General features: G+C 35.7%; 1 protein-coding gene across 3 annotated transcripts; it reads left to right on the top strand.

Annotated features, from left to right (window-relative positions):
• Window positions 1–157: 157 nt before the first annotated feature.
• On the top strand, window positions 158–9,122 carry LOC123551304 (smad nuclear-interacting protein 1-like). 3 transcript variants are annotated; one of them, XR_008370537.1, is made up of 4 exons: window positions 158–349; window positions 3,236–7,398; window positions 7,691–8,219; window positions 8,594–9,122. XR_008370537.1 is itself a non-coding variant. In XM_045340138.2 (2 exons), exons 1-2 carry the CDS (start codon window positions 248–250, stop codon window positions 4,145–4,147), a joined length of 1,014 nt encoding a protein of 337 aa, XP_045196073.2. In that variant the 5' UTR covers window positions 158–247; the 3' UTR covers window positions 4,148–9,122. The 3 variants fall into 3 exon arrangements, 1 of the variants encoding a protein (XP_045196073.2); XR_008370536.1 differs by having other exon boundaries at window positions 7,691–9,122; XM_045340138.2 differs by having other exon boundaries at window positions 3,236–9,122.
• Window positions 9,123–12,991: the final 3,869 nt, after the last annotated feature.

Raw genomic sequence — 12,991 nt, 5'->3', positions numbered from 1 at the left:
CAGGAGGCAAAACATCAGTTTTTAAACAACATAAACTTAATTTCAGAATACAGATGACTTTTTCATACAGACACTGTTAGTACCTTACAGAAAAATGCAAAATGTTTGATCAAAAATTACTGTAGCAGAATATGTTCATTTCGCATTTAAATTTATAATCAATCAAACCTAGAAGCGATTTCCGGTAAAATAGGGAGAACGTATTTTGTGTATTTTGACGTTTTTTGACTGAAATTAACAGATAACCATGGTTAAGGAACGTTATCGAAAATCTTCTTCAAGTGATGATGACAGTGATGATCACAAGAGAAGGAAGCACCATAGAAAACATCGTTCAGGAAGCCCTGAGGTTTGTTCATTATAATTTTCATGAATTTCCATAATTTTCATTTGTAAATGGTTTTTATCCGAAATAGTGAAAAGCATATTGTTAAAATTTATGTTTGGATCCTGAATTTCCTACCAGTTTTGGATAGTCAAAATAATATGATGGTCAGATTGTTTCATATTTGTGACAAGCAATCTAACAAAACTTCGAAGGACCAAAAAAATAAGAGGATAAATCACAGTACACAGTAGTCAAAATAATTCGATGTTAAGATTGTTTTATATTTGGGACAGGGCAATCTAACGTCAAAACTTCAAAGGACCAAAATAATGGAGGATAAATCACAGTACACAGTCATGTAAAGTATAAAATTTCTTAGGGTCACATCAAATTTGTTGGAGAACTTGGACTAAGTATACAGTCATGTAAAGTTATTGGTTTTATTGCTTGCGCTTATTGCCGTGTAGACACGGTAAATGTTAATCGTGTACAGTACATACATAGTTTTAAATCACCAGAAAAATAATAATTTTTACATAGGCAGTGGCTCCGGTAACCAGACCTCTAGACAACCCCTACAGGGCTGGCAAGAGGTCTGGTAAGTTACTAGCGGTAATCAATACAATATGAATACTGAGAGAGGAGACTGTATGTTGTCTTTAAAATCGGGAAATGTTTTCAAATGTTTGCTCTCGTATTTTTCTCATTGTTTTAAATACATTGTAACTAAGTGATAGGAAACAAGTAGAATCTATACAATCACAAATTAGATAAATAATAAATAGCAGTTTGTACGCCAACCCTGTAATCAGAAGCTTTTAATATAAATAATAAAGTTTTATCAAAGTTTTTCTTGGGACTGGGAATTTGAATAATAAACTTATTGTTTTCTTTAGTATTTAAGACATGAATTGTGCCCCTGAATTGTTGAATTCATTTTACTGCTTGAGTAAATAAATAGATCTAACGGTGAATACCGGAAATCGCTTTTAAAAATTCATATTCAGTAGATTTGCCTCGATCCCAAGTGAGCTTAATTTAAAAAAAAAATATCTACAAAAAATGTAATAACAGCAACTTTATGACAACTTTTTATAACTTTTACCAGCAGTTACCTTATACACTAGGAATTCAGTACTTAGCAGTACATGTATATTGATTACCGGACCCCTGGTCATTTCCTTTTACATAAATCAATGAGGAATTTAATCCCCTTTTGACACATGTACCTTTTAGTTGAATTCCTCTCATATTTGCAACAAAATCAGCATTTAAACCCAAATCGGCAGCGATGACAATTTCGTCAGAAATTTCCTCCACTATTTGGTCTTTCGAGTGTTAGACGTGAGTGGAGATATTGCCCATATGAAAAAAAATATTTAAATATTTCCTAGGATCGCATCAGGTGAGTTTGACTTCAGTTTTGGTCTGACTGATATTATGTTCTAAGGTTTTCATTTGACATTATGCAGGATGATCAAGTCCCAGATAAGTCACAAATTAAGTATATCCCGGCACAACCAGTTTTCAACCGTTTAATAAGTTTTCTGTCCAGTTTTGTTCACATGCAAATCCAACTTTTTGGTTAACCAGTTTGTTGCCTCACACTTTCTATCAGCATAAATGCTGTAAAAGCATACCATTTAAAACTTTTGAGTTTCAAGTTCCTTTCTGAATCCCTGGTCATGCTGGAAATTTACAACCTAAATCCAACTATGTGTGGTAATTTCACTCTTACAAAAAGAAACAACACTAAACTTTTACTTTAGTTTCCTTTCACATTTGGCAAACATAGGACACCCACAACAAAAATCAAAACCAACATGGCAGATCAATATACTGTAGTGAATTAATTTGAACTCATGAAAAAACTATCATTTATGTATCATTTCCTAAATTAACCTTTAGCCTGCTAAATTTTTAATATGAACTGATCCATCATTCAATTTGGGCAATACCATTTATTGTTTGAAGGGGTGTTCACTGAAAATTTACTGTCAGACTGAATGGTGAACAGTGCAGACCATGATCAGACTGCACAGATGTGCAGGTTGATCTTTGTCTGCACTGGTCGTAGAGGCAGAATTACTTGCCGTCAGCAGGTTAAAGGTTAATTTGCTCGGTTTGTTAATATTTAATGTAAAAATAGAAGGTAAAATCACTGGAGTCTGAAAGTCTGTCTATTAGACTCTAATATTAATCTTTTTAAAAAATATCCCCATATAATTATATAGAATAGTCTTAACTTGATATACAGGAGTGTAATATTTATAATGCGACTTCTGGAATTTCCGACTCCTGTGATAAATTAAATGATAAAAAAACGTTTTTTTCCTTATTTCATTTTGTTTTAATGCATTTGGCAGCTCTTTAGTATATTATTCATGTTTGATAATTTTTTAATCAGGGTGATGTTGCCCTTGAGTTATGGCCCCTGATTTAGCTGAAATTGAAAAAAAATGTGATAACTAGTCTGCTCAGTAAGTAGAGTATTTTAAAAGTCTAAGTAATTTACTGTGGATGGGCATGTACTGTTACAGTTTAGTTCTGTTTTATATTTAACCAACCCCAAGTCATCAAACATTCAACATGAAAAAATTACACCCCCCCCCCCCCCAACGTTCAGAATGTGCTCTTGTTAAACTTATCAACTTTTGCAGGGATCTCCTCTGCTGGCAATTTTTGTTATCAAAATACCCCTTTATTTTGATGTGAATTTTCCTCTTGTCTAATTATCACATGGGGATTTTCCTACTCCTATGGGCACCGACTTCTACACTGAAGGTGAAATAAAGCACTGAAATGTCACCTTAAATAATTTTTCATTCACTTTCAAGGATTGTTCAAACAGTCAAATGTCAGAAACTGTTGTTGCCAAATCAGTCAGTATGAAATTATATTTTTCAGGCCTCCCACAAAAGGCACAAAAAACATCACCGGCACAGAAGTAGATCAGAAAGTTCTGAAGAACTTGAAGATAGACACAGAATAAAACAGGAACCGGTCACTTCAGAGTCTGATGCTGAAACACACAGAAGACACAAGAAACATATCAAGAGAGAAAGAAATGACCAAGCTGATATGAAACATGGCAGACACCATTATGGTCATGGTCACAGACACAAAAGAGAGCACATGGTTCGAATGAAGCAGGAACCGGACAGCGAGGAGGAGATGAGACAACAAAGGGCCGAAAGGCGACATAACGATCAGCGAAGACGTGATAATCGTCAAAAACGAGAACATTTGTCGGAACATCAGCGCTATGGTCGCAGGGATGATCAGGAAAATAGTGCAGCCAACAGTGAAGCTGCTGCGCCAAAAGACAAACCAGATTTTGAATTATCTGGAAAACTTACAGAAGATACTAACACATATAAAGGGGTAGTGATCAAATATAATGAACCTCCGGAGGCAAGGAAGCCAAAGAAGAGATGGAGATTGTACCCTTTTAAGAATGATGAAGCCTTGAAACCATTTCACATGCATCGTCAGAGTGCATACTTGTTTGGTAGAGACAGAATCGTAGCTGATATACCTGTGGATCACCCATCATGCTCCAAACAGCATGCTGTCTATCAGTATAGAATGGTTCCTTATGAGAAAGAGGATGGAAGAAGAGCGCATAAAATTGCTCCTTACATTATAGACCTCGAATCAGCAAATGGTACTTTTGTAAATAATAAAAAAATTGAACCTCGGAGATATGTTGAATTGATTGAAAAAGATGTGATAAAGTTTGGTTTTAGTTCAAGGGAATATGTTCTCTTACATGATAAATCAAGCACAGCTGAAGTGGAGTCAGATGGATCATCATGAACGTGTATACAAAAATGGCTATTGAGTCTTCACGGGTTATTCCACATTCTGTATATGTTTCAGTGGTCATAATCCACAGCTAAAAGAAAGTGCATTTCATGCACTTAAAGTGCTCAAACTACTATTATTATGAATGTTACATAATTACCAGGGAAACATGGCATTAAAAAAAGTTTGATAAAAATATATGCTGATGATATATATTTACATTTTTAGCTTGACTATTTGAAGAAAAAGGAGAGCTATCACACTCACCCCTGCATTGGCGTCCACCTTGTGTTTTTTTAGGAAGTCCGATGTTTTCTTCATTAAGATATTCAGTTGTTACTTGCTGTACTTGCTCATAGCGACAGTGTACAGTAGAGTGACAAGATGTTTACCCCTACTGGCAATATTTCCAGGATTATGCCCCTTATTAACCTGTAAAGTTAGGTTACAGGTTTTCAAAAGTATAACACCAAGTTTATAACCATTCGAGGATACTATAATACTCATCTTGCAGGTAATAACAAGGTTACCCAATAAAGTCCTCCTTCCAGGACTTAGAAGTTTTGCATATAAATTGCAAAGTCAGTGCAGATACAGATAAGAAACTTCACTGGTATTGAGGTGTATAAAACAAGGTGATAGGTGCATGTTCCATTATTCTGAATTGTATTTTGGCAAAGTTATGCATAATTTTGACAGGAATTAGGACAATATACCTATTCTTAGATAGAAAATTGATTTTTACTGACAAGCCTTCGAATAGTCGAGGATGCTGTCATGAGATCATTAGAATTTTAAATGTTTCTTCAGAATAGAAATATTAAGACATACACACTTAAACAGATGGCATACAACTTGTACAACAAGTTAATTATCTTCATTTGAAAGCTTCTGCTGCTTAACACTTTTACAGTCAAAAATTCAAGTAACCTCTTTGAAATGAACTTAACCTTTAGCCTGCTGGCAGCAAGTGATTTTGCCATTGCGACCAGTGCAGGCCAAAGTTTGCCTGCACATCCATGCAGGCTGATAATGGTCTGCACTGTTTGCTATTCAGTCATTAAATTTTCAGTGAACATCACTTTTGAGTGCAGGGCCTCCTCTGCCATTCGCCAATATAGCCGAATGCTACAAATTCAAAGAAGTGGCTACACATTTTTGAAGGTGGTGACAAGAATTTTATTAAAATGTGGCCAAACAGCAATTCAGCTTCATTTTGGCAATTTCCCTCAAAAAGTGGCTACAACTTTCTGAGGCCCAGGGGAGGCCCTGAAGTGGTACTGTCCAAATTGAATGATAGACCAGTCAATTTTTAGAAATTAGCAGGGTAAAGGTAAAAATTGAATGACAAAAATTTCAGTCAAGATGAGTTAGGGTATACTCTTTGTTGTTTGTGTATATGTATATACTTGTTAATGTACAAAATCAGTTCTGCATGATAAAGTCAATATTTACCACCATTCTTTATTTGATTTATGAACAAGGTAAGATTTACCCATCTTCAAAAGCACTAAGTTGTTTTTCTTAGTTTAGCTTCAGAAATTCTGATTTCAGGGTGGAATTTTCTTAAAGTGCAAAATATTTCTTATCCTTGAGTTATTGCCTTGATACATGTATATTGGTTTTCTCCCATTTGTGCCACCATAATATCTGAGTACAAATAATTTTATTGTTACTGCCATGAAAATATAGATTATCAAAGTGAAAATTTCTGGCATATCTTTTTTAACAAGATTATTAGAGAAATGCTGTATTTTATTTGCTCACCTGAGCACAGAGTGCTCAAGTTGAGCTATTGTGACCAGTCATAATCCAGCAGCCATCAACACTTGCCTTGTGAAAACTCTAGAGGCCACAGTTGTGACCCAATCTTTATGAAACTTGGTCAGAATGTTTGTCTTGAATATCTCGAGGTCAGGTGGGTCATGTTGGGTCAAAAACTAGGTCAGTAGGCCAGATCAACTCTGGTGAGCGATATAGGGCCATCATGGCACACTTTTTTTTCATGAAATCTTTGATGAGTTCTTATCTGGGTCATGTGGGTTCAAAAACTTGGTCAGATCAAAGAAAATAATTGTTTACACATTTTTGGTCCAATCTTAGTGAAAATTGGTCAGAATATTTTTCTCCATAAAATCATTAGGTCAAACATGTTTACACTGTTATTTTTCTACCCTGTCTTCATGACGCTTGTTACGAAAATATTATTTCTAGTAAACATTTTCAAGATAAATAGCTAATACACTTTACAGTTAACATGCCAGCATACCAAATTGCAGTCAAATTTATGAAGTAAGTCTTTATATAATTATGTCTCCCACCACACAGTGGTGTGGGAGACATATTGATTTACTCCAGTCTGTGTGTGTGTGTGTGTGTGTGTCTGTCACAAAGCTTGTCCGCACTCTAAGTCAAACATTTTTCATCCGATCTTCACCAAACTTGAACAAAATGTGTTTGACCATAAGATCCCGGCCAAGTTCGATAACTAGCCAAATCCGCCCAGGCACTTTTGAATTATGGCCCTTGAATTACTGATTGGGTCCATTCATCAAAGCCAACGAGAGAAACTAGACATTTTTCAATGGGGTCCACTCATCAAAGCCATCGAGAGAAACTAGACATTTTTCAATGGGGTCCATTCATCAAAGCCAACGAGAGAAACTAGACATTTTTCAATGGGGTCCACTCATCACAGCCATCGAGAGAAACTAGACATTTTTCAATGGGGTCCACTCATCAAAGCCATCGAGAAAAACTAGACATTTTTCAATGGGGCAGTTGTGGGAGACATGCGCTTTTCTCAAAAGCATCTCTAGTTTATCTTGATGTGCCTCGAGTTTGTTTCTACAAAGGATGGCCACCTTGTGCTGGGCTTATTAGTATTTAGAGGACACTTAGAAAATTATCGCTCAATTTCAGAATAATTTCACGGAGTTGTTCCTTTTGTGACATTCTACCAAAATAGTTAAATCATAACCATAGCTCAAAAGAATGTTTTGAGCCCAGCTGCTGTGTAACTCAGGTGAGCAATCTAGAGCCATCATGGACCTCTTGTGAAATAAACATTTGTATGTCACATTAAGAAATTGTAAAAAATGGCTGAAGAATGTAATATATGTTTGTTGTCTTCGTGGATTTCTTACTTTTACCACTGGGTAAATGAGACTTTAACCTTTAGCCTGTTGCTGGCAAGTGATTCTCACACAGCCTTTGCGACCAGGGCAGACCAAGATCAGCCTGCACATCCTTCACTGCTGTGGGTTCGAAATCTCACTTATTTTTTTTTTTTTTTTTTGGTTGGATTTAACGTCGCACCGACACATGATAGGTCATATGGCGACTTTCCAGCTTTAATGGTGGAGGAAGACCCCAGGTGCCCCTCCATGCATTTTTTCATCACGAGCGGGTACCTGGGTAGAACAACCGACCTTCCGTAAGCCAGCTGGATGGCTTCCTCACATGAAGAATTCAACGCCCCGAGTGAGGCTCGAACCCACATCGATGAGGGGCAAGTGATTTGAAGTCAGCGACCTTAACCACTCGGCCACGGAGGCCCCAAATCTCACTTAGGATGTCTAGTTCTTTCATTTGAGGAAGCCATCCAGCTGGCTTATGGAAGGTCATTGGTTCTACCCAGATGCCTGTCTGTGATGAAATCACCTAAGGTCTTTCTCCACCATGAAAAGCTGGAAAGTAGCCATAGGACCTATAATCATGCCCTTGTGATGTTGAACCAAGCAAAACAAATAGGAACTTTTTAACCTTTAGCCTGCTGGCAGCAAGTGATTATGCCCATGCGACCAGTGCAGACCAAGATCTGCAGGCTGATCATTGTCTGCACTGTTCGCTATTCAGCAAGTAAATTTCCCGCGAACACCCCTTCCTAATGATAAATGGTACTGCCCAAATAATATGATGGACCAGTCTATTTTAGAAATTTAGCAGTGTAAAGGTTAAAGTCCATGATATCTTGATTAGTTCTGAATTTATCATAAAAAATAATGTATTTTTCATTGTAAATTTTAGCCACTTTGATATCAAAAATTTAAAAGAAAGAATTTGACTATTTGTGAATGGATAGGTATAAACTTTAAGTATTTCCTAGTTAGCATGAAAGTAACATTTCCATGAAAACATTTTATACAATTTCTAAAAAATAAATATTTTTCAAAATTATGATTTTTCCTGCTTTTTACAATTGGAAACGATATTTTTCTTGCTTAAAAAAGATTCTTTTACCACCCTTTGGAGACCTTTTAAAATGGTGTATGGTTCACATGTAGATCTTGCAAAATGAAGCTACCATTCACGATAAACCATGTGACAGATCAAAAGTAATTTTCTTGCATAGTTATAAAATAAAAAAAGAAAAGAGAAATGAGCCGCACCATGAGAAAACCAAGATAGTGTATTTGTGACCAGTATGGATCCAGACTAGCCTGCGCATCCCCGCAGTCTGGTCAGGATCCGTGCTGTACGCTAACAGTTTCTCTAATTGCAATAGGTTTTGAAAGCTAACAGCATGGGTCCTGACCGGACTGTGTGGACTATGTTAGTTTTCTCATAGCTTGTCTCAAATATCACATTCTAAAGCAGTTTTCAGGTGATTCTTTAACCAGACAAACAAAAGAAGGTTTAGTAGAATGATGCAAATTGTGAAATAGTCATAGTAAGAAATAATGTCTGTTTTAATTATGCATGTGAGTGAAATATAAAAAACATATTTTTATCATCGTTAGAATCTTTGTCTCCTCCAGCTACTGCCAGCCATTTCTTGTAAACTTCTATTGTATGTATGTCATTAAGTTTTGTAAATATGATTTATACTATGAAATTGGAAAGATGGGACTTCTATGTAAGTTCTTTGTATATTTACTTCTTCAGTACATTTCATTTGTCTGCAGAGTTTTTTGAATATTTTATTGTATGTTTTATTATTGTATTGATATTTTTGATGAAAATAAAATGATCTCTATAGTCTTGATTGGCTAGTACTATTGTCCACATAGTATTATGTCATGTTGTAATATGAAAAACATGCATTTTCATTAACCTTTAGCCTCATGTTGGCTAGTGATTCTGCCTTTGCGACTGCACTATTCACTGTTCACTGTTCAGTAAGTAAATTTTCAGGAAATGCCCCTTCAAATAATAAATGGTACTGCCCAAATTGGATGATAGACCAGTCCATTTTAAAAATTTAGCAGGGTAAAGGTTACTATGCCAGTGGAAAGCATGTGCTGAGATGCAACCTTAAAATGATTGTGATTCCTACAGCAGCCTTTGTCATTTCAGAAATCTGTTACATTAATAGCATGCAAAATCAGATCAAATAAATATAGAACTTAAAGTATAGCAATATGTGACAGTTGCATATCATGGTCTCAAAACTGTATGAACTGTAAGGAATCTTGTTAATTTGTGATTACTAAAACTTCTTAAATTTTTATCATTACCTGACTTATGTCAGAGTCCTTCAAGAAAATGAATTGATCAACTTGGACAGCTTCATGAGCAAAAATAAGTTTGGTCATCTGCTGGCAAAAAAAAACATTTTCAGTCTCCTTACCATTTTAGCCCTACTGTAATTTTTGGCCCCATTGCCATTTTAAAGCGGACACAGTGGTCCAGTGCTAACACTACCTGACTATAAAACCAGGGGTCACGAGTTTGAATCTCAGTTCCTCCAACATAAAATTACTAACATTGGGATAAGAGGTCTGTGTATGGGTGTTTTACAGCCAGCACACTAAAGAACCAGGGAAGCTTCTGGAATTGGAGGATGTTGCACTATCCTCCCACTAACAGTCTTCTGGAGGAGTGGCCCATATAGGTTACTGATGGTGACTCTTAGATAGGTCTACATTTTAACAAACTGCCATTATGACCTTTAGCTTACTGATACTTGTGTGGTAGTGAACCAGTAATGATAATTGGAAATATCTGTTTAAGTATTCTTTGTATGAAATTTTAGCTTTCTCAGGTATGAGTGGAAAGTCAGGTGCTGGTATGAGATATATTATTGGCTGGGGAATGACAAAACACCAAACAAAAATATGTGATGGCACAGAAATTACCAATTGCCATTACTGATTCATTACTTGAAACTCTGGAAGTTGACTTCTGTGACATGTGCCAGTGCAAATGTCTGAAAACTTGATTTCAAGCTGAGCAACTGTGTTAACTTGACTGTTTGAATCTTTATGAAATATCAGTCATATTTTGATCTGTCATGTTTGCATCTATCTCAGTTTTATATATTATAATGAGGCAGTTCTACAAGTTCGTGATTCCCTTAGTCATGGCATAACATTTATATTCGATAACACACAGTAAGTATGCCCACAAATAAATAGAAATCTGTGATTTCATTGATAAAACCTGCAACATACTATCTTTCAAAAGATTAAATATCTTAATAAAAAAATTTGATATCTTGATAAACTAATTGACACATAAAATAATTCCTTAATGTGAGGAGTTGTAATATTCAAGGGTACCGGTTGCTGATATTAAAGAAGGTTATGTGTAACCTTGACAATGTCACAAAATCAGATCATGCCCACCTAATTATGTAAAAAAGTGTAGAAAGTTTTCTATGTGCAAAAATGTAATAAACTTTGACTCCCTTTCTTTATAAGAAATATTATTCTTAGGGACGAAATTCTTCAAATCTGTCCAAGAAAAGAATTTAGAATTGACTCTATCTTTAATCAGTCAAATTTTCTTGCTATCAGTTTTGAAAAATCAAGGCTTATTTCAATATCTCTCCTGAATAGACTCGAATCAAACCAAGCATGCTGCTACATCTCTTTGTTGCATATTGTAATTCCAAAGGACCTTCTTATAGGTTTAGTACTTATCACAACAGCATGCCATGTTGTTGGGGCCATAATAAAGTCCTCAGGTACTTGGTCTCAAGTCGTGTTTATATTTTGTTATGTTGGTTAATCAGGCTGGTAACATTGCCCGATCGGGCTTACAACATAAAAACTAATATTTCTCGGAAAATAATGAAGATATTTCTTTCAAACTTGGTCCATTTATTAAGCATAACATATGATGCATATTAAGATAGAAATAACTTTGTTGCCTTCAGTTTTGTTAGAATTACTTCCCTTTTTCAGATTTTTATGATGTATAATTTTTGAAGTCCAAAAAATTATGTTTTAATGCAATGTTTAAAACAGAAAAGGGTTCAATGGCTTTCTATTGCTCCAAACTTGTGCGCAAGTACCTTTATTCTATATATTTAGGGTTAATACTTTGTTTATAGTGCAGATGTATGAACAATTTTTTTACAACTAACATTTTTCTGTAATGTTGTAAGTGAAAGCACAGTAAAATGTACACATTTGTGTACTAGCACAATAATTTAGAGCATAAGAAAGCCATTGAACCTTTTTATGCCCCCCCCCTTCGAAGAAGGAGGGGTATATTGTTTTGCAGATGTCGCGTCGGTAGGTCTGTCGGTCGGGTCGTTGTCGGTGGAAATGTAGAACCAATCCATTTTTTCGATGATAAATCAAGAACGCTGGCCCTAGAATCAATGACAAGTTGATAGGGAGTGTCTTCACCAGATATGAACCTATTGATTTTTGAGGTCTGTAAAATGCAAAGGCAAGGTTCACAGTGACCTGTAATAGTAAAACGGTTTTCGGATGATATAAACTCAAAAACTTGGACTTAGGATCATGAAAGTTATAGGGAGGTGTAATGACAGCAAATACCCCTATGAATTGAGGTCAGTTTGTTATGGTCAAGGTCACAGTGATCCTGACATTTTAAAACGTTTCGGATGATAACTAAGAACAATTAGGCCTAGGTACGAAAAGTTGATAGGGAGGTGTCATACCAAATGACCCTCATTGATTTTGAGGTCAGTATACAATGTCAAGGTACAGTACCGGAACATAAAATGAAATTTTCCAGGCAATTAATTCATAGAACGTTAAGCCAAGTTCAGACAAATTGATAGTATGGTTGGCATAGACGAGCAGAATACCCCAATTAGATCTGAGTATTAGTCAAAGTCAAGGCATATTGGCAAGGAACACAGTTTATATCGGTTTCTGATCTTCTTGTCCAAAAAACCAAAGGGCAGGGCTATTGATATTTGGGATGAACAAAATGGTGGTCTCTACAGATTGTTCAGTATATTTCCTGGGGTCAAAATGGCCCACACGGGGTATCACAATGTTTTATATGACTTATAAGAAAAAACTTTGAAAAACCTCTTTCCAAAACAGGCCTAGCTTTGATATTTTGTATATGACATCATCTATGTCCTTACTAAGATTGTTCAAATATTCCTAGGTCATAATTTGGCTCCCCTGGGGTCAATGGTGTACATAGACTCATAGGGAAAAAACTTTAAAAATCTCTTGTCCAAACCACAATACTATGACTTTGATTTAGTTATTAATGTAGAATCATTTGTGGTTTCTCTACAGGTTTGTTCAAATACCCGTTCTGGGTCAAAATTTGGCCCCGCCCCAGGGTCAACTTTTCTATAAGACTTAATAGGGAAAAATAGAATCTTCATGTCCATACATTACATCATTCAAATTTGGAACAAGCTATAGTTTGAGTGGCAGATGAACTTGACATAGTTGACCTTGATCTTGACTAGTACTACTTTCAATTCTGTTAAACTAAGCCTTCAAAATTTGGACCACGCATAGGAGTGTAAGAAAAAAGACTTTGACCTTGTTATGACCCAGTGAACTACTTTCACTTTTTGAAGGTACAGGTTTCAAATTTGGACACTATGCATAGTTTTTTTGTTCCAAAATAAAATTTGACTGATTTGACCTAGTGACCTACTTCCACAATTCTGAGCTACAGCCTTCA

Source organism: Mercenaria mercenaria, chromosome 4, assembly GCF_021730395.1.
Source record: "Mercenaria mercenaria strain notata chromosome 4, MADL_Memer_1, whole genome shotgun sequence".
Taxonomy (NCBI): domain Eukaryota; kingdom Metazoa; phylum Mollusca; class Bivalvia; order Venerida; family Veneridae; genus Mercenaria; species Mercenaria mercenaria.
This window is presented reverse-complemented; position numbering and strand designations above follow the sequence as displayed.